Consider the following 22,479-nt stretch of genomic DNA (forward strand, 5'->3'; position numbering starts at 1 on the left):
ACATTTCATCCTATACAGTTAGACCCTGTTCCCTCTATGTAAACTTCTTCTAGTTACCCTGTTGGTAATAATAATTTTTAAAATTTGCCAATACCTTCTTTTCTTCTTGGGATATAAATTGATTGAACTTGTTGTGTCCCTTAAAGAAAAGAATTTTTTTTTTCTTCTCCCCCGATTCTCTTAATTACCTTATGTTGATTCTCTTGAGTTCTGGGTTTGGGCATCAAACTCTCTGTTTAAGTCTGGTTTTTTCTTGATGAATGTTTGAAAGTTCTCAATTTTATTGAATGACCATACTTTCCCCTGCAATAATATAGTTAATCTTGCTGGATAGTTGATTCTTGGTTGTAGCCCCAGTTCTCTTGCTTTCTGGAATATTGTGTTCCATGCCTTCCGGTCTTTCAGTGTAGATGCAGCCAGATCCTGTGTTATCCTAACTGTGGTTCCTTGATATCTGAATGACTTCTTTTTAGCAGCTTGTAATATTTTTTCCTTGGTCTGGTAGTTTTTGAATTTGGCTATAATATTCCTGGAAGTTGTCAGTTGTGGATTAAATGTAGGACGTGATCTGTGGGTCCTGTCAATTTCTACTTTTCCTTCTTGTTCAAGAATTTCTGGGCAATTTTCTCTGATAATTTCTTGTAAAATGCTATCTAAACTTTTTATTTTATTATGATGTTCTGGTAAACCAATAATTCTTAAGTTATCTCTTCTAGCTCTGTTCTCCAGATCTTTGGTTGAATCAATGAGGTGTTTCATATTCTCCTCAAATTTTTCATGTTTTTTATTTTGTTTAATATATTCTTGCTGCCTTGTGAAGTCATTTTCTTCTAGTTGTTGAGTTCTGTTTTTTAAAGACTGAATTTCATCCCTGGCTTTTTGGTCATCCTTCTCTTTCTGGTCTGATTTTCTTCGTAGATCATCTTTTGCCTTCTTTGCTTCATTTTCAAGCTAGCCAATTCTGGCTTTTAATACTTTATTTTCTTGTTTTAGCTCATGTATTTCCTTTTTCAAATTGTCTTCAGCCTCTCTTGATTGTTTTTTGAGTTCCTGAAGTTCTTGAATTAATTGAGTTTTAAATTCTTGAGTTAATTGAATTTTGAGATCTTCCAAAGCCTGTGTCCAGTTCACTGGAACTACTTCCTCGTCTTCTATTTCTGTTTCATTTGCTCTCTTTTCACTTCCTTGAAAGAAGCTGTCAATTGTAATTTCTTTTCTCTTTTTCTGTTGCTTGCTCATGTTTTTTCCCTTCCTTGTTCTGCTAATTTGAGCAGATGTATTTAATGATCTTTGATGAAAGATCTTCCCCCCAGGGGTAAGTTACTTTCTCTGCCCTTGGAAGACTTCTTGTCTGTCCAATTGTTGGGATTAAATCTGTATGGATTGGATTAGTCTGCCCTGAGGCTAAAACTTCAAAGCCTCCAGGGGAGGGAAAAACAAATAAACAAACAAAAAAACCCCCAAAAAGGTGGGGTGACAAGAAGGAACGTTTTTTTTTTTTTTGCTGAACTGAGCTCTCCAGGAGTGGGGGTCCTCCTGCGCTATCCACTGTGTTTGATCTGGTTTTCTTTCCTCTTGAAACCCTGTGTTCTCTATCTCAGTATGAGGAAGCCAAGCTGTCTGCGCTCTGGGGTTTGGCTCTCTCTAAGCCACCATCTTCTGGGCATTTTTGCTGTGTTTCTCTGGTTTTCTCCTCCAGTCACCTCTCCAGTGTCTGTGTTTGACTCCCTGAGTCCTATGCCAGCAAGGCCCTCTCTCCCGACCGGTGCACCCACCAGCCCCAAGATTTCCCAGGCAGCTGGAGACTCCACACAGCATGTGGGGGAGGCGTCTTGGGATCCTGGGATTCCCCTTCTGCGCCCTCAGTCCCGACAGTTCAAGTATTGAAGCCTTTTTCTTGGTGTACCTCTTTAGTTGTGCTACAGTAGGGTTCCCCCTGCTCTGTCCCGTTCTTAGATTCGGTCCTCTTCTTGAAGCACATTGTTTTCTATCTCTGTGCGTAAGGGTGCGGAGGTTTTAAGATTTGCTCTCTATGCCGCCATCTTATCGGAACCGGTAATGAAATTTTCGCAAGGGCTTATTTTCAACTGAGGTTGTCTTTTAGATATATAAAGGCTGTGGTTTATCTTATGGTTTCAGAAGACAATTTCCTTTCGGACCTAATGATCGTGGAGCCCGAGGAAGCTTCTGAGGAAGACCTGAAGGTGGTACACACAGAACAATACTTGAGGAAGCTGAAGGTAAGGAAGAATGGAGTTCCTTTGGCTAAGCCTGCTTAGCCAAATAGGTTCCCGACCACAGGGGACTCTTGTTATTTCCAATATTCTCTCTTGGCATTCGTTTCTGTATCCCCATTAGTTTCTCCAGTCAGGATAAGAGATGGTTTGGAGGCCTGGAGCCTTCTACATCTGGAGAAGTGCTTTCCTTGGGTGTCTAGCATGTTGAGATCACATTTAGCTACATTGGATAAATGAGGCCAAAGTTGAGGTGATGATTTTCTTGTCTTCCCTCTGTTTTATGCTATCAGCCACTGTTTGATGTCTGAGTTGATGGAAGATATTAGTTTAAGGTTCTCTAATGAGATCTTGTAAAGGTCCTAAGGAGCCATAGTGAACAAAGTCCAGTTGAAGATGGAGATGAATAAAGGATGAATTTATCCTAGGATTCATTAATGTTGTGTTCCCCTGTAAGGGATAGTCTAGTATAGGGACCCATGCCAAATAATCTTTTAGAAGTAACTTGTAGGTCACCAAACATAACTGTCAGACAAGAGACTTCTGCTTATTTTACTTCAAAATAGCCTAACTTCCTAAGTGAGAGCTTCCATCCCTTTCCCCCCACCATTAATTTTCTCTTTGAGCAGTCAGTCCCTCTTTCTCTTATCTTGCAGGCATCTGGGAGTTCTGCCATAAAGTTTCTATAGGCCTGTTAACAAGATTAGTTGAATTATGGAGTGCCTTTTATGTATAAGGCATGGGTAGTACACAGAGATATTTGGCCATGCCCTGCAGTAGTTTGGGACCTTTGTCCAGTAGGACTGGTGGCAGTAGGTTCCAGATTAGAAGATAGTGTGAGGGATGTTTTCACGATATATTTTGGGAGCATATAGAAATATAAGGAAATGGAAGCATAACTAAGTTGGATTGGGTTTCTGGGCTTTCCCTGACTATGATTTTTCTCTACTGTGCAAGAGATAGATCTTCCTCTAGGTCTTTTTACATTCCCAAAGTACCAGGGCAGTCCTTGGGTTGTCCATCCTTCTGTTATCCTTCACTCTCACCATATGTCTGACCCACCTCTTTAAAATCATATATTCTCTGGAAGATACCTCTTATGGCATTTCTTGTACATAAGGTCAACTCACCAAGTGTTTGTTAAACATCTGTTACAAGCAGGGTCATCTCTTTATTGTCACTTTTCTTCCTCCTATTCAGTTCTAGACTCATCTTTTTTGTCCTAATGCAATACTTTTCTCAGATGTATAGATTGATGAACTAACTAGCATTGTATAGTTAATGGACATTTTTTTTATCTGTTTCTTTGTGTGGATTAAGCCTATCTCTTTCGAGTAATCATGGCTCCCATTGAGAAAGCCTTGTAATGTTCTGAGACTGGATAATAACCAGTCCAATAAAATCTGTAAACAAATGCATCTGATGGACCTGACTTTCTATAGCAATATTTTCCTCTTCCATTTGAACCTTAGGTGGGCCATCCTTCATGTCAGGACAGATACCTTTGGCAGTTATTCATTTCTCTTTTTTTATATTTCACTTGATTTTTAGAAGCAGACAGTCATTCAACAGAATTAGCTATAGGTGGTTAACATTTGCCAAGAAATCTTATATGATTTTAATGTACATTAGAATCTCCTTATTAGATTATTATTATTATTATTAGCCTTTAAGACTGTATGTGTGTGTGCATAAATCAATGAATACAAAAGATACCAAGATATCTTCTTTTCTCTTTGCCTCTCAGAGAATTGGGTAACTGTAAAATTGTTTTTTTTTTTTTTGTATTTTTTTTTTTTTGTATATCACTACTTCTGAAAATCTGCTTATTCCTTTCTCATATTTTTGTAAATCTTTTTTATCTTTAGCATGTAGATTATTTTTGTAGTGATTTTTATAAAAGTGAAAATGTAGCCATATGAGTTGGTAGTTATCAGGGTAATTTTGATAGCTTCTGAGGTAATAAATATCCATGACTTTTTCCATTATTTTTTGATTTTCTTCCTTTCCCTGAGATACCTTGTCAAATGATCCTTTGAGGCCTTCAAGATTGTGTTTTCTCTAGCACAGATTTCTTTTGTTCTTCCCAACTTAGTGGTTTTAAATGCCATTTCAAGTTCCCTGTGAAATTAGGGACTGAGGGGTTAGGATCCAAAAGAAGTCATTGATGATGATGAAAATAGATTATAGAAACATTAAAAGTTTTGTTCCAGTTTCTGTCTCTTCATTTTCATCCAGTTCTGACTCTTAACTGCTCTAACTGATGTAGTTCTATTGGGGGCTTTTGAAGATTTGTTTTTGCTTTCATTACTTTTTGCTTTTTTATAATCTGAAAACTGCTAGTTATTTTCCATTATCCTCCTTCTTGTTTTACAAATGAGTCTGTATTCCAATTTGGCTTCCATGTGCTTCACTTTGACAAAGGCATTACATATTTGCTGACTAAGGGAGTTTCTGGGCACCTTTTACCTCTTCACTGTGGTAACCATTTTATATTGGCTAAGCTTTTGCACAAAGTGGTGATAATTAGAACAAAAATCTTTTTTTTTTTAAATTTCCTTTTTTTGGATCCACTTCATTTGTAGAGATCAGACAATTGTTCTCAAGGCTGATTTTGACAATTGCTCTAACTCATCAGTGGTCTGAATAAGTAAAGACAACTGATTCTGCTTTGACTTTCAGATGAGTAGTCATTTTCCTGTCAAGATACAGGTTGATTTTTTTGTGTATGTATTATTGTTTGTTGTTTGCCATGTCTAAAATCCTTTGGACTCTTTCATTTCTAAAATCAGATGCAATATTTCCTGACGTGCTTTTCTGCCATCTTCCAGAGAAGTCATCAAGTATCAGCATATATGTGAATTTGGTTTAGGGAATTCTTGCCAAGTCCTTAATGGAATTCCACTCTATCTTCAACAGATGCTATTACACAAGTATCAATTAATAACTTGCCATATGCTCATCTTGAACATCATAAAGTGAGGTGCCCCATTTAGCCTATGAAATTTTTTTAAGCCTTTGTTTTCACAGTAAAATCTTTGCCTCCCCAAGAAACTTAGTTGTAGGTTCTTTTTATGTTGGCTTAATTTCCTTTAAAAGGGTCAATATTAATGTAGTTCATTTTTTTATTTAAGAGTGTCTTTGACTTAGGACTTGGCCCCAGGGCAAATAATATGTTAATTTGGTAATAACTGGAAAAAATTTTCACTAGGAGACTCAGGATGTATGTGTTTTCTTATGGGGAAAACCAGAGGAGTTAACTTAAATCTATAAATGTGGGTCCAGAAGGGTGTGTAGGAAACAGGAATGACAAAAGATGGGGACTTAACAAGTTAGGGAGACTGGGTTTAACTGCTAAGGAAATGTGTGTTAATAGAAGTGGCAGTTAGGCCTAACTGTTACCCTGCACCATCTAGACAAGGGGCCTATGGAAACTAGCAAGCAAATGACAGGATTTTATAACAAATTTAATTAAGGGAACTATGGAAAAGGATGGGAATAGGGGTTTCTACACTTCCAGAGTAAGGGCAAACCACAGGGTCAGGGGAGGTACTTATCTACACTAAACTGAGACCTAAAGCAAGTCAGGGCCCAAGGATAGCAGGACTGAAGTGGGTATCTTCACAGCAGAGTCCTGACACACTCTAGCGATGTTGCAGCTCTTCCAGGACGACCAGCCTATACTCTTTCAGGTGGGTACATTCTGGGAGCTGACCCTGACCCAGCCCAAGTTAACCTGAAACTCAGGTTGGGATTAATAGTCTCTACCAAAATCTCCCACAAGTAGATGTCAGTCTTCCTTCAGGCTCTCTGGAAATCTGGGTGCAAACTCCACTTCCTCTGAGGTCTCCCAGGATCAGTTACAACTTGTCCCAACCACCATGGAGTCTGTCTCAGAGAGAGAGGCACACTTCCTGCTTCCCCATTCCATTTGGGATTCTCAAGCCCTTCCTGTTAGGTCTTCTAAATAATAATTTGTAAGTAATCTTCCTCACAACAGTTTTGAACCAAGCTTGTCCTAGTGACTGGTTGAAAATCAACTTTAATGTTTTCGATTCCTTCAAACTCTTTATGACCTAAACTTAGGCTACCTACAGTTAGGCTAATGTTTACAAGGCTCTAAAAACTGTACATTTTTACTTCTTTACACCATTTTCTACCTCTTACCCTTATGGCACATGAGACCAAGGACACATTTTAGATTTTTCTTGGTTTCATGAGTTCCCATGGTCAAAGATTTCATGTTCTATTAGTCAAGCTATTGGTGAAAACTCTTCTTTACTTAGCCGTGTTTGTCCTCAGACATCAGACTTCTTTGGGGACTATTTTCAAATACTTCCCAGCAGAGGAGAAACTTCCAGAACTTTCATGCACCTGAAATAGCTTTGGATAATCTAGGGCTATCAGCATGCCATGGTAAGGAATTAAATTAGAATAGAACTTTGTAGAAGGGGAAGCTTCCTTTCTGTTTTTATTTTTGGGTCTAGAAAATAATACTTGTATTTTCCTGGCACAGAGAAAAAAACCCCAGAGACAATGTGGGCTTCAAAGCTTCCCTCATTTGAGAGTCTTGTGTATTTTTAAAAATGATGATAATTTGAACAAATTATGTTTTGAAAAGAGTCTCCTGAAGTCCACTGATAGTAGTTCAGGATGAAGCAACGATATGGAAGAAGTGATCACATGTGGTAGGTGGGTGGGAGTGACTTTTCTGAGAGAATCAACCACTTTAACTTGTTAGATTCAATTGAAGGGAAACTTTGGCAACATTCCTGAAAGTCATCAAATCAATCAGCAAGAATATCTATTTTCTAGGATCTAGTTACCCTCTGCTCACTAGAAAATATATATATTTTTGTTGACTTGTCCATGTTGTGCACTTTCTCCAATAAAATGTAAGCTTCTTGAGGGCAGAGACTCTAATTTTTGTTTTTCTGTCCGAAGTATTGAGCCCAACTCCTGGTGCATAGTAAACACTTTAAAAAAGCCTTGCTGAATGAATGTTCATAGCTCTGCCTTGAGGGGGGAGACAATGAAAGAAGGCAGGGACCTTGCTCTTAAAAGGTCTATCTGGGAGCATGGGATCTGCTTCCCTGCAATAGTTGAAGGCAATGGATGATACTAGCACTAGTTGTTTAATGGGAGGGAAGGAGGCCAAGTTAAAGGAGAGAAGTGAGATAGAAATGAAAAGGGATTAAAAATGTTTCTCATCCCTTGACCAATTAGTTAACATTGGTCTTCCACTCTTCTTTTTTCCCTTTCTGTGCCTCCTACTCTCTTCTTACTTAAGTATCTATAATCCATTTCCCTCCTGAACAGGTTACTTAACTGGGGAGTATCCAAGACTCCAGATCTTTGCAAAAAATCATATCAAAATTCTAGCCTTGTCTTCTATCCCCTTAGGGACATGATTTCTGTTAGGACTAATCTGAAATTCTGTTGCCAGAGTGCTAATACTTTACACAAACTTTCTAATAGTAGCTTGCTAATAATACTTAATACAAAGTTGCTAATAATAGCTTAGTATAGTACTCTTAATATTTGTTCTTCAGCAGGGAGCTTTGCTGCCTTAATCCAAAAGTTATCATCTGGGGCTGGTGAGCTATTTCTGGGAGTACATTCAGGTCTTTTCATCAATCAATAGCATTTATGCCCTACTTTGTGCCAGGCTCTGTGCTAGGTGTTGGGGATACAAATACACAGAATGAAACATTCCCTATTCTTGGAGACAACAGGTACATGAAGAAATATATGCAGAATAAAGATAAAGAGAAACCATTGAGGGAGATATCAGGTACATGAAGAAATATATGCAGAATAAATGTAAAGAGAAAATTTGTAAATAAAATCAGGATAGTTTGGAAGGAAGTGAACTTCTGTCAAAGTTAAAAAACTCATGTTGGTGCTGAAGCTGTGTCCTGAAAAAAGAGAGAGATTCAATGAGGCAGAGATGAAGAAGGCTTGGATTCCAGGTTTGTAAGTAGGTAGGGGTTTGAGGGCTGTGTAATTGGAACAGAGAGAATGTCAGTTTTGTTGGATTCTGGGATTTTCAAGGGGAGTAATATGCAGTAAACTTAGTAGGATCATTGGGACAAGATTGTGAAAAGCTTTAAAAGTTAAACAGGGGAGTTAATATTTTATTCTAGAGGTAATAGGAAACCACTGGAATTTAATGACTAGAGATGTTACATGGTTTCAGTTCCACTTAAGGAAAATCCTCCTGGAAGCTATGGCATGGATAGATGTGGAGTGAGTGAGGAAGTATGGAGTGACTTGAATCAGGGAGAAGAATTAGAAAACCTTTGCAATAATCTAGATGAGAGGTAATGAGGACTTTCTTCTTTTTTTGCAAACACAGGGATTTATTTTATTTTTAAATTTTTAAAAATTTAATTAATTTAGAATAGTTTTACATAGTTACATGATTCATATTCTTTCCTTCCCCTCTTCCCTCCCTCATCTTGGAGCTGATGATCAATTCCACTGGGTTTCACATGTATCATTGTTCAAAACTCATTTCCATATTATTAATATTTGCAATAATCATTTAAAGCCAACATCCCCAATCATATCCCCATCGAATCATGTGATCAATCATATGTTTTTCTTCTATGTTTCTACTCCCATCTTTCTCTGGATGTGGATGGTATTCTTTCTCATAAGTACCATTGAGGACTTTCTTAAGGTTTGCTTTTCTTAGTTTCTTACTCTAGTTAAGGGGGGAGGGGATGATATTAATAGCTCTCTATCAAAGTTGTGAGAATAAAATGAGAATATTTTAAAAGTGCTTTCGTAAACCTTCAAGCACTATAGAAATAACAGTTATTGTGGTTGCTGCTGCTATTATTATAGTGATGGCTGTGTGAATAGAGAAAAGAGGTCAGATGTGACAGATTTTGGAAGGAGAAATGGCAAACTGCTTGGATATGTGGGGTGAGGGAGAGTGGGGATGATGCTAAGGTTATAAATCAGAGAAACGGGAATAAGGATGGGGATTAGAGAAAAGTTAATGAGTTATATTTTTTACATGTTGAGTTTGAGATGCCTCTGGAACATCCAGCTTAAAAATTATCCATAAGACAGTTGATAATGCTGGCTGGCAGTTCTAGCATAAGAGAATGGGGCTAGATTTATAGACCTATAAGTCATCTGAACAAAAACGATAGCTAAACCCAGGGGAGCTGAAAGCATTACCAAGAGAATTTAGAGAGAGAAGAAAGGAGATCGTAGGAGGACATGACTGATAATTAGCCAGCAAAGGAGATTGAGAAGGAGTTAGACAGGCTAATCAAGAGATAAAGTCATCATGAAAACCCAGTAAGGAAAGAGGATGAGGACAGTGGTCAGTAGTGTCAAATTCCACAGATAGGCCTATAAGAAGAGGATTGAGTCGTACTGGCAATTAAGATTAGATCATTGGTAAATGGGTAAAGAGTAGTTTTAGTTGAGAAATAAGGTTGAAAGCCAGTTTGCAAAGCCTCAAGGAGTGAAAAGTAAGAAAGTGGAGTCAGCAAATGTAAATAGCTTTTTCTAGTTTGACCAAGTATGGGGGAGAAGAGATATAAGATGATAGTTTGGAAGGATGGTAGGGTCGTGGGAAGTTTTTTTAAAGATGGGGAAGGGAGCCTTGGGCATATTTAAAAGCAATCCATAGCATGTGTTTGGGCAATGCCACCTAAAGGGAGGGCTGCCTCACTCAGGGAGGGAAAGGACAGAACTACTAAGAGTAAGGGAAAAGGTTTTATTTATACTTTGTATTCCCAAACTGTAGTTTATTTGCTGGAGGGGTTCAACAACAATTCGGTGAAAATTTATTGTCTCTGCTGTGTGAAGCACTTATATTGAGTATATTACCCTGCTGAAGAAATGGTCACTCAAACCTTTAGTGGGGTTGGCTGTGTTTTTCTATCTGGTTTTCTTTCCCAGGACTCAGTCCATGTAAATGGTGAGACTTTATTGGGTTTCATAGAAGTTGATTCCCTTAAAGCCTGTGGCCTCTGGAGAGTCATGACACAGAATAAACCTGAACCTTGTGGGAGCCTGAATCCTTCTCTCCCTGCGACTATACCTCCTCTGCCTTCCTTGTGGCCTGGAGTTTGGTGAGTTGCCTTTACTACAGTATGCATCCTATATACATAACCTCAAGTAGTCTCTTAAGTTTGAGCTGATTCTTCCCATGGATGTTGTGTGCATTGGTGAGACCACACACACAAGGTTTATGGGGGAGAATATTTTCTAGCTACTATTCTGAATATGGCATCTTAGTAATGTCTTTGCTAAGAGCTCTTTGTGTCTCCTAGCTGATTGTTAATGAGAAGTTTTAGAAACATAGCCCATATAACTCAAGTAGCTGCCACACTCTAGGGACTCAACCCTAGAGTGCAAATCGGGCAGAATTCAAGAGTCCTAAAATATTTGAGGACAGGTATTTCCTTTCTAAGAGATGGAAGAATCAAGATATTGTGGGATAAATTGTCAGAAGTTAATTAGGCTGTGAACAGGCTTATGGCTTGGTCAAATCTTTCATCAGAGGTTAGATGAGAAGAACCAGTGATATCTCAGTCATCTGAGTTGCATTTCCTATTTAGGAGGAAGGTATATATGTGTATGTTTTGGACTGAAGGTGGAAAGATGAATGGTTAAGATTTAGTTGGTTCTTAGGGACTAGCATTGCTTATAGGATATGAGTTCATTGTACCATCTGAGGACAGCAACCTGGGGAGAGAAATCCTAACTCACCATAGGTTTGGGGGGGAAAAGACTAAACCAATGAAATACATAATCCCATCATTATCCATTCCTTGGCTTTTCCTGTTCCTTTTAATATATTCCACACCCCCCCCCCCATTTACCCCTAATTCATGTGCGTGTGCATGCACACCCATACCCACACCCACACCCACCTGCCATGGAAATGTTTTAAATATAAAACATTACAGTTTTAAAAAAATACTACTTTATTCCACCCATATACATCAAAAAGTATAGGAATTAAGGCCCAGAATGTTTATATATATAACATGACTTTTTGGAAATACTTTTGTACACCTAATTCCATCCACAAAACATAACTCTCTTAGAAGTTAATCATGACATGGGCCATTATCCTTTTAAAAAAATAGAGAAACTAGCCTAAAGAGGTTAAGTAACTTTCCCAAGGTCATAGAGCAAGTTAATATCTCTCAATTCCCATCCACTTTTTCTTTCTTCCTGACTATTTAAGATAATGAAAAGAGCCTCATGGTAATGCTCTGGCTGGGTCAGGTTTCTGTCACCTAGTTTCCTGGTGGCAGCAACTATTCTCCATTCTTGGCCAATAGCTGAGAATTCTGTATGTGCCGACTACAGCACAAGCTCATTAAAAATTAAAGCAAGCGAATGAAGTTTAGTTCATGAAAGATACCTGTAACCCTCTAGCTTGCAGCCTGGCATTTGGATGAAATTGTACATGACAAAAATTCCATGTGCAAAGAAAGGAGAATGGAAGAAGGCTAGAAAATCTTGCCAGGTGAATGAGAATAAAATTTGTACATGCAGAGAGAGAGCTTAATTTATAAGGTTATTAGGAATCCGCATGCAGAAAGTGCAATGACTTTCAAAGATTCGTGCTGGATAACTATTTCCTATTTCCTTGTCTCTCAGCAAGTTATCATATCTGACTTCCTTGATTAAATAAATAATTTGGAAAGTGATATTGCCACCTTTTCCAGATGTTTGAATGTCTCTTTCTCTTACTTTCTCCCTCCTTGGCTATCACTCAGAACTATATCCTGGGGAGCTCTCCAGAGGTATCCCCATGATTGAAATTATTTTCATTCTTCCCATCCTCTCCCCTTTGGGGAGTATTAAGTAGAGCTGTTGTCACAGTCTCCTGTAGGCCATCCAGCTGGTTGTGTGTGTATACGTGTGTGGTGCAAAATTCTGTTGCTGTCCTTCATCTCGTGGGTCTCAGCTTGGCAGCAACAGAATTTTGCTCCCCTGGGTTTTTCCCTGCATGGCCATTTTGTTTTTTATGTGAATTGGTGTCATATTCAGTGTTTAAATAACAATGATAATAGAAGAAATAATAAAAGTCCAGTTGACATTGAGATTTGCCTATGAGGTGGTAATCCTACAGTGGTGATTTGGCTTGGGCAGTACCATGCTGTGGCTATTTTGGTTGGTAAGGAGAGTTTGCTGTGTTGTTGCTGTGTTGATTGGATGTGGGACTACAGGTTGGGGGAATAGGAACTTGAATTTTGGTGTTCTTCAGTCCAGGAAAGAGAGGGTAAAAACTTCAGAGTAAGAGAGAGATGGTGGGGAAGGGTCATTGTAATTAGTCTTACATGGATAATAAAAGTGATCTCACATGGATCAAGGCTTTTTCAGAATTTCTTTTGATCCCAGGTCCTGATGAGGAATGACTCCTTTGATATAAAGTCACACATAATAGCATATTCCACCAAACCACTATCTACATTATTTTGTAGGGCTAAAATATAATGGAGTGGAACCTGATTTGTGATGTGAGGTAGCTGGCCACCTGCCAGAGCTGGGCAATGTTTGGATCATCTAAAACCTGGAGTCCTGGGACCACTGAACTTTTCCAGGGTGATTTTAGAAAATAGGTAGTAGATAAGCATTGGCATGAGCAACCCTTATTCGTTTGGTCATTTCAATCATGTCTAATTCCTTGTATTCCCTTTTGGGTTTTTTCTGGCATATACTAGAATGATTTTCCATTTCTTTCTCTAGCTTATTTTATAGATCAGGAAACTGAGGTAAGCAAGAGTTAAGTGACTTGCCTGGAGTCACAAAGTCAGTAAATGTCTGAGATCAGATTGGAATTCATATAGGAAGATGAATCTTCTTGATTCCATACCTAGTGCTCTTTGGAAGCTGGGAATTTTGAGTCAGAATTTATTCAGCCAACAGGGCTGCATCTAGGCTTGCTAGGTCTTCCTAGTCCTTAAAGGACTGTCATGTAGGAAAGAGGGCGGGCTTTTGCTTGTGCTTGGTCCCTAGCTTCCACTAACCAATCCTTAGATAGTGGCTTTTGCAGAGTTAGTTTGGAGCATTCTAACAGAACAACAGAATTTAAAAATATTTGAAACAGACTCTAATAGACATTTAGCTTGGCCTTTATCCAAACAAAAAATCTTCACTGCATTAACCCTGACACATGGATCATCCACCCCACCTTTGCTTGAACATCTCCATTAGGGGAATATTTTCCTCTACAACATACTCAACAATTGTCAGTTACTTTTTGCATTGAAAATCTCCAATTTTCTCTTCCTTCCCTACTTCCTAGGACAGCCCATTCCATATTGAGGTAACTCTAATTCTTAGGAAATCTTCCCTTTTATCAAACATAAATTTTTCTCTTTGTAATTTCTACCCTTTACTTCTTGTTCTGCCCTTTGGGACCAAGTGCACACCTGACTTCTCTTCCACATGACAATCCTTCAAGGCCTTGAAAGACCCTATAAAGTCTAGCTTGTAGCCCTGTTGGCTGAGTTGAATACAGACTCCAAACTCCTAGTTTCCCTAAAGCTTTTTTAGCCTCAGGCCTACACCTTTGCTCCTGTACATAAAGAGCAAAACAGCCACCATCAGGAGCAAGATTACCACCTTGGCACAGGAAGGACAAAAACAAAGAACCTACATGTTTTAGGGCTAGGAAGCCAGATAGAAAATTGTGGACTTAATGGAAGGAATGTTAGGGGAAAAATTGAGGAGGATAATGCTGACAGACTCACCCTTAAGTATGTTTTGCCTTTTTTAAAGATTCTGATACAATGGTTCTAGAGTTAAAGGACTTGGTTCTAGAGTTATAGGTTTTAGAGTTATAGGACTTGGTTCAAATTTTGCCTCTGGCACTTAGTACCTATGTGCCCTTGGAGAAATCACTTCCCTTTCTTTGGACCTCACTTCCATTAGTAAAATGAGGAAGAAATTGAACTAAATGGTTTCTGAGGCTCTTTGCCAGCTGGAGATCCATAATCCCTTCTTCTAACTCCCAACAATTTATGCTCTAATCTCCTTTGCCCTACCCCTGCCCCCTCCCAAAGTTTTGTACCTAGGCCAGTTTGCTTATTCCTCCTTCTCCTATCCATTACTTTTGCCTTGGGGAAAGAGGATGACATCCATGATGAAGGGATTAGATGCATATATCAGAGAAAATCCCTCTAGCTATCTCTTTCTTTCCTGTTCCAAAGAGGGGGGATGGTGACCAGTAGTTAATAAAAAAGCATTGATTAAGAGTTTACCATAGGTAGGCACTTAAGCACTGGTCTAGTGTTTGACATGACCTGAGGACAGTCAGAGGTTATCCTGAATTCTCCCAGCAGGGCTTATCACTGGTACATTTGGAAGTTTGGCTCCTGGGCTCTCTGGGTTTCTGGTTTTCATCAGTTGAGGCCAGTTCATCAGAGACCAGACCCAGCCTTCTGAAAAACCTGGCCACAGAAGAGATAAGAAACTAGAAAGTCATAGATTAGAGGTGAAAGAGACCTTAGAAAACTAGTTCAATTTCCCAATTTACAGCTAGGAGATTGAGTCCCAGCAAGGGGAATTGATCCACCTGACACCCCATAGGATTAAGTACAAGAACCAAATTTGAACCTAGTGTCTAGGATTCCAAATGCAATGTCACTTCCATTATACCAACCTACCTTGATTTTGTCTTATTCAGAGTCTTTCATCTCCCTTCTCTGCCATTCCCAGTACAGTGTTATTATGAGCTTCATGTTTTATTTAATTAAATTTAATTTCTGGCATTGCTGCTTTTTTTTTTTTTTGCCAATAGTGTGTTGGGAAGACTTGACTTTTCTCTTTAATGTCTAGTTCACAAGTTCAGGCTATTCCCCCAAATGTTCATTCCTCTCCTCCCTCTCCTAATATATTGTGCATCTTCTTATCACTTGTGAATTTATCTTATTCTGTTTGAAGCCATAGCTGACCTCTTGGGAGTAATGTATTCACTAAGTGTTGCCACTCTGAATAGTATTTCTTTTTACTTTAACTCTTTAAGAAACTTATATTTATTGGTGTGGGTGTCCTGTCCACAACCCCAGGAAAAGAAGAGAGGGGGAGGGAGAAGGAGAGGAGAGAGAGAGATCATTATAATTCAGTCAATCTATTGATATGCCTTTGGAAACCTAGTTAAGACTGTTGTTGAGAAAATGGACCCTGTCATTGAGTCTACAGCTTATTAGGACCTCCAAGAATTTATACTCCACAGTTATAGAGTTTGAGAGCCCAGAGTCATCTGCATGCCAAAACAAGGCTTTGGAAGTAGAATATAGTAAGAGATGGTTTCCTTCTATCCTCAAACTTTTTTTTTTCTTAGCTAGGGGTCTTCTAGTGTGAATATTTCCAATATTTCCAGGGAGAGGAGGGCATTTTCTGAGATGGGGAGACTTTGAGAAGGCAGCACCAAGGACAGGGCAGGAAAGGAGGGAGTGAGTCTGAAAGAGACTTCAGGGAGTAGGGAAGAGGGGAGATACAGAGAAAAAGGGCAAGACTTAAAATTCTGAAATTCTGTCTCTACGTTTGGACTAGGAGAACTCTTATGTCCTTTTCAAATTCATAATCCTGTGATTTCATAAGTAAAATAATCATCTTTTCATCCATGATCAAATGAAACTCTCCCCTCCGTGTTTTATTAATGATTTGGACTATAAATCTCCATACCTTTAGAGGGCATCTTAGAAATGGGATCATCTAAACCTGCTCATATTAAGGAAGAAGCTAGAATATGGAAATAGGAAGTGACCATTAAGAAAACATTACAGGCCCTTCTGCTCAAGCCCTCTGATTCTTTGTCCATCTGATGTAGAGATGGACCTAAACTCTACCAGGCTGTGTTGTCATAGAGAATGCTCTGAGCAGTTTCACCACATTGGAAAGACTCTGAGGGAAGGCCTGGTAGTCACCCATGGTTGTTGACTAAGGATCAGCTTAGGGTAGTGTTGAGAGTTTCATCACCAGAACATCCACCACCAGGTGATGATTTATTTTTGACCACAGCAGTTTCTGAAGACTGTCTTATGTACTGTGGAGGGATTGCAATCTGTGTCATTGGAGGGAGTGCTCACAATGAAGAAGCCCAGATCTTTTTGAAGGGTTATAGTAAGTATGGATCCTTCCCTCTTACTTTGCATAAGTTCCTCATGATGACATGGACAAGATGGACCTGGGACTGGCAGTATTTAATTACCTTTCCCCTGATTTTGCTGTATAGCCTTAGGTAAATTATCTATAGCAGCAAATGTCTGATGTCAGATTTGAACTTGGGTCTTCCTGATTCTAGGGGTAGCTAGGTGATGCAGTGGATAGAGCATTGGACTTAGAATCAGGAAGACTAATCTTCATGAGTTTATGAAGTTCAAATCCAGCCTCAGGCATTTAGAAGTTTTGTGACAGTGGGGCAAGTTACTTAACTCTGTTTGCCTTAGTTTTTTAGCTTTAAAATAATCTGGAGAAAGAAGCTGCCAAACACTCTAGTATCTTTGCCATGAAAATCCCACGTGAGTTTAAGAAGAGTTGGACATGACTGAAAAGATTAAATTTCCTGATTCCAGGCTTAGTACACTAGAGATCTGCTGTCTCACATAGTTACTGACTTTATATCTAATGCCTTTATTTTACACATGAGGAAACTGAGACTCAGAGATAATCACTAATTTTCCTAAGGTCTCAAAGTTTTTAAGTGACTTTCATGGGAGGTAGACTCAGGTTCTTTGGTTGTAAATCCACTGCTCTTTCCATTCTACCACACTGCCTCCCAGTGGTGACAGAATGACTAATGCTCTTGTAGCATGAGGTCTAGAGCAGGGAGGGGGTCTTAGAAATAATTTAATCTAAACCATTCATTTTACAGATGCACTGAGGTGCTCTGCAAAGGGAAGTGATTTGCCCAAGGCCATATTGCTTCTATTATGGATACTTAGAAACTGGCTGTGATTGGCTTTGAAATGTTGGAGAAGGTGATATCTAGAGGCAATGTGTGGTGACTTGTTTTGGTTAATTTAAACAACATTTATTGAATACCTATTATGTGGAAGACATTGCAATAAGCCCTGAGAAGATACAAAAAAGGAGTAAGATGTGGGCTATATACCCTTAAAGAGAGTCAGTGGGAAAGGGAAAGCTTAGACGAGTACACAAATAATTATAATACAAAGTTGAATAAAAGTGAGTTCAGGTTTCTGCTACTTTTATACTGGTGACCACACCCTTAGATATTCTTTTTCTACTTTAGCTGCTGCTTTTTTTTTCTTTTTAAAATGTTTTGTTGTTGGTACTTATTGGACTTTCTTTTCTGTACACACTCTCTGTGATCTCATCTACTCCCATGGGTTATCACAGTGTGGTGAACCTATGACACGGGTGCCAAGGATGGCACGTTCCCCCCCCCACCCCCCCCACACATACCTAATTTGTTACTAGAAAGACAGAGGGACTTAGGCAGAGCTACTCTCCTCCCCTTCTCCACAGTGCCTGATGACATTTTTTCACATCACCTGTCCTTCTGCCCAGCAGCCCAATGGGAGCACTTCCTCCATCCCCTGTCTGGGGGGGCGGGGAGAACTGGCATGGCATTTGGTTTCTGGGGGCGTGGCCAGCATGGCACTCAGTCTAGGGGGTGGAGTGGGGGTGGGGCCTGGCACTCCATCTCTAAAAGATTTGCCATCACTAAGTTATGTAAGGGGGAAAAGGGGGCTTTTGGTTGAATATATTAAAAGGTTTGGTCACCAGGGAATTGAATAATTATTAATTCAATTAAGGAATAACCCCAAGTCAAAATGACTTTTATGGAAGTTTATTTACAAATGAGAAGATAGAGAGAAATTAAGAAATTTAGAGAGAGGATAAGGTAAGATAATTAACCTGACAAACTAAATAATTCACTTAGGTCCCTGGTTTAACCCAAGCAGATCTAACTAGTTCTTAATTGGAAAAAGGACAAGCCTTGAGCTGAGAGCTGAGACCCAAAGGCCCCGGAGGCAAATGAAGCAAAAACTTCAGTGATAGAATCTCTTTTGAAAGGGAAATTTCTTAAGGGAAGTTCAAGAAGATTTAGTCTTTACACTCACCACATGGAATTCCAAGGTCTCAGGGTCCCAGATCCAGGGCTCCTCCATGTCCAAGCAAGAACCAGAAGAGATCCTCAACTCACTGAACTCTCTTTTTAAAGGGGCCTCTTTTGCGTCACTTCCTGTGCCTTCCTCTTAGTTTATGTTTTCTATCACAATAGACTCTTTCTTAGTACTGCCCAGGAGACAGTCAGTAAATTCTGATTTGTCACTCACTAGCATACGTGGGTTACAGACCTCCCAACTTGTGAGTTAAATGGAGATGTTTTCACCTTTGGTGATTAAATCTAAAGATGGGCAGAGTAGATGTAATCTCATTGTCACAGTTATCATCTCTTAAGTCAATAATACCCACATCTATATAGTTAACCCTTACCTCTCTTTTGAACTCCATTCTTTGTAACTCCAAACACTTGTTGGGTATTGTCAACCTGAAAAAAAAAAAACAAAAAACTACCAGAGTAGTATTAATAACAACTTTTTTTTTTAAACCCTCACCTTCCATCTTGGAGTCAATACTGTATATTGGCACAAGGCAGAAGAGTGGTAAGGGTAGGCAATGGGGGTCAAGTGACTTAGCCCAGAGTCACACAGCTGGCAAGTGTCTGAGACCAGATTTGAACCTAGGACCTCCCATCTCTAGACCTGGCTCTTAATCCCCTGAGCCACCCAGCTGCCCCCAGTAACAACTTTTTAGTCAGGGTAAGGAGAATATAGTCAAGAAATACCACACAGAGCCACTACCCTGGTAAGAGTATATTCCCAGGAAGCAACATAGATCCAAAGATTAGAGACTTCCTGCTAAAACTATAGAAAGTGAGGTGCTTAAAATAGATCTTAGGAGAGGGAGAAGGACAACAGCCTGGTAGCAGGAATTTACCAACTAATCAAAGGCTAGGGCAATAGAGAGATGCTTGATTGTCTTTATGAGGCTAGAGTGACTGTGAGTGAATCTCTAGTTTTTCAGATTTGATTGTCTTCTTTCCAATTCAGTCCTCCTGGGAAGAGGAAGAGGGGTATTTTCTGGAAGCTAGGGGAAACCCATTCATCTTCAATTTAGCCAATAAATTTTTTTGACTTTTGTGTTTTAACTTCTGAGAGAGTTAGTAATGGGATTAACTAAAATAATGTCAATATTTTAACTTGATTGTTCTCTGGTGTCTCAAACTTAACACATCCAAAATTAAATTAACCATATACTCCCCTAAACCTGTCCCTCTTCTAAACTTCACTCATTCCATTAGAGGGCTCTACTATCTTCTTTTCAATTACCCATATTTCTCATCTTTTGACTTAGTCTTTTTTTGTTCCTCTTAATGAACCAGTTGCCAGTTTCTATCATCTGTACTTTTGTCTCCACTCAGATTGCCCTAATTTAACCCCTCATTTTAACCTCTTGGACTCTCATAATATCCTCCTAACTGGTCTTTCTGTTTTCCACTCCTTCTACCTCTAATCCAGTTTTTACAAAGTTGTTTTAATTATCTCCTGACCTGAAGACATAGATTTGATCATGTAATAAGATCATAGATCTAGAGCAAGAAAGGATTAACTAGTCCAAATTATTATTTTACAGTTGAGGCAACTGAGGGAGAGGGTAATTAAGTAATGTGCCTAAGATCCCTTACAAGTCCAAGGGGAGAGATTTGAACCTAAGGTCTCTTGATTTTGGTGTCAGTCCTTTTTTCATTCTTATCATCCCTGCTCCAAAACCTTTAGTGATTTCAGTAGAAAATAAAACCTTTTTAATATGCCATTTAAAACTTTTTGTAATTTGACTCCAACATAACTTTAACATCATTGATTTCTCATTGTTCCATGCTTTTGCTCACTCTCTTTTCCAGAAGAACTGGACCCCAACTTCCATCATATCACCTTCTGTTAATTCATATGAAAAACCATCTTTGAATCCTTCTCTACTTCTTGTCTGAAGACTTCCTGTATTCTCACACTTGTCAGTGCCTTCTCTCATCTGCCTATAGACATTTTATCTTATCTCGTCTTTATCCCCTGCATTATCCTCCTTGTATTAAACTCTTTGAGGGCAAGGACTCTCTCCTTTCTGTTTTCATATCCCTAATGTCTTATGCATTAAGTGTTTGCTGTATTGAACTGAATTCCCATAAAATAGAATGCTATTGTTGAATAGTTTCAGTCATAGCTTGGGATTTTCTTGGCACACATCTTGTAGTAGTTTGACATTCCCTTTTCTAGCTCATTTTACAGACGAATGAGGAACTGAGGCAAACAGGATTAAGAGACTTGGATAGGATCACACAACTAGTAAGTATCTGAGGCCAGATTTGAATCCATGAAGATGAGTCTTCCTTATTCCAAGTCCAGTGTTCTCTTCATTGAATGACCTAGTTGCCCCCCATAGAAAAGATAGAGCATGTAATAGGAGTTCAGAGGAGGAAGAAAGTAAGGCTCCATGAAGAAGGCAGTGTTTGAACTGGGCACATAGAGAGATATAAAGATAAGGTAGTATAGGTGAAGGGAATCATAGGAGTAAAGGTGCAGAAATGAATGCTGCATTCAATAACTGGCGAATGGTTCCATATGGTGGGAACATAGTGTATGTATGGGGAAATAGTAGGTGATAAGGTTTAAATGTCCAGTCATAGCCAAGCTGAGAAGTGTGGACTTCATCTGTAGAGAGTAGGAAGGCACAGAAGAGAAGCTGTTTGAGCAGGAGAATGACATGATGAAATGACACTCTGTGAACCTCCAGAAGGGAGCCTAGAGAATAGCATGAGTCTGGGAGGAAATTAGTTCATAACATCTACAAGCCTTAATCTAGCACTTAGGATACTCTTTGTTTTTGTGTCTCTTCCTCCAGTGTTCTTTTATAGTGGCAACAATCATCGAGATATTACCAGTTGCCCTTATTCCTAACTTCCTGGTGCAGAGGAAGGTTCTAAGACCTCTAAGGTTCCAGACAGGAGGAACTATTTTGGTAAGATGAACTCATGCCTTCTCTGTCTTTTGTGTTGGCTAGTAAGTTGACTCTATGAAGAAGGGACAGATGTCACCTGACTTTCCTTTCCATTCTCAGGTCCTGGGCTACTTGGGGCCAGATATACATCCCTTGTTCTCCCAATGCCTGGTGTAGAGTCTTGTCCCTCCCTTCTCTGTATATACCATGTGTCCATGGGGCGTGAAGGCAAGCAGTACCAGCCCCTGTTATGTTTTACCAGTGGGTCTTATCAGTTATTGGGTAGTAGAATCAAGATGCAGTAGATAGATAATGTAGTGTAGTAGAAAGAGTGATGAATTTGGAGTCCAAAGACTTGAGTTCAAATGTAGACTTTTGTTATTATTATGCTAACTTTTGGCCTCAGCCTCCATTTTTTCATCAGGAATTTGAGGGGATTGAATGACATGATCTCAAAGTTTCATTCTGACTCCAAATTTTGAGATGTTAAGAAAACAGAAATAACAGTACCCAATACTTTGGTCCAGACCCTCGAATCCATATGCTGATTCAGTCCTGGGAATCTTATTAAAATCTTAAATGTCCTTCAAAATCTAGTTCATATAATGGACTCAAGCAACACCCCAGCTAAATGCAATCTTTCTATTCTGTGCTTTACTAGCATTTTCCTTTCATGACTCTCATTAGACTTATCACATCTTATCTTATGTTTTGATGATGTGTATGTCTCATCTCCCCCTACTTAACTATATAAGCTCTATTTAGGGTCAAGATTGGTTTTATATAGCTTTGTGTTTCTCATGATATCTAGCACAAGTATTAGTAAGTCTTCAAATAATAGTCATTTAGGGGACAGCTAGGTGACTCAGTGGATAGAGAGCCAGGCCAATAGATGGAAGGTCCTAGGTTCAAATCTGGTCTCAGATACTCCCTAACTGTGTGACCCTGGGCAAGTCACTTAACCCCCATTGCCAAGCCCTTGTCACTCTTCTGCCTTGGAATCAATATTTAGTGCTGATTCCAAGGCAGAAGGTAAGTAAAAAAGCTATTTAGTTGAATCATAAAAGGGTATATAGTTCTCAGGATTAGATAAGTTAAGTAGATTTATCTTCAGGGAAGCAGGGAATGTGGCAGTGCCCAGGAGAGACAGATACTAAAGGACAGGCATTGATTGTTGTCTCTTTGAAGGGTTTGGAATGAGTAATGATGCCTTCTTCCTTTGACTGGC

At 39.1% G+C, this 22,479-nt stretch overlaps 1 protein-coding gene across 1 annotated transcript in view; it reads left to right on the forward strand.

The window, feature by feature from the left end:
* HDAC11 (histone deacetylase 11) overlaps positions 1-22,479 on the forward strand; it is a 66,773-nt gene that overhangs the window by 31,620 nt on the left and 12,674 nt on the right. Inside the window, exons 5-6 of the mRNA XM_044676278.1 lie at positions 2,105-2,240; positions 21,156-21,272. Of these exons, the coding sequence (XP_044532213.1) occupies positions 2,105-2,240; positions 21,156-21,272 (253 nt within the window). The remainder of the gene's footprint in view (positions 1-2,104; positions 2,241-21,155; positions 21,273-22,479) is intronic.

This window comes from Gracilinanus agilis, chromosome 1 (genome assembly GCF_016433145.1).
Source record: "Gracilinanus agilis isolate LMUSP501 chromosome 1, AgileGrace, whole genome shotgun sequence".
Classification (NCBI taxonomy): Eukaryota; Metazoa; Chordata; class Mammalia; order Didelphimorphia; family Didelphidae; genus Gracilinanus; species Gracilinanus agilis.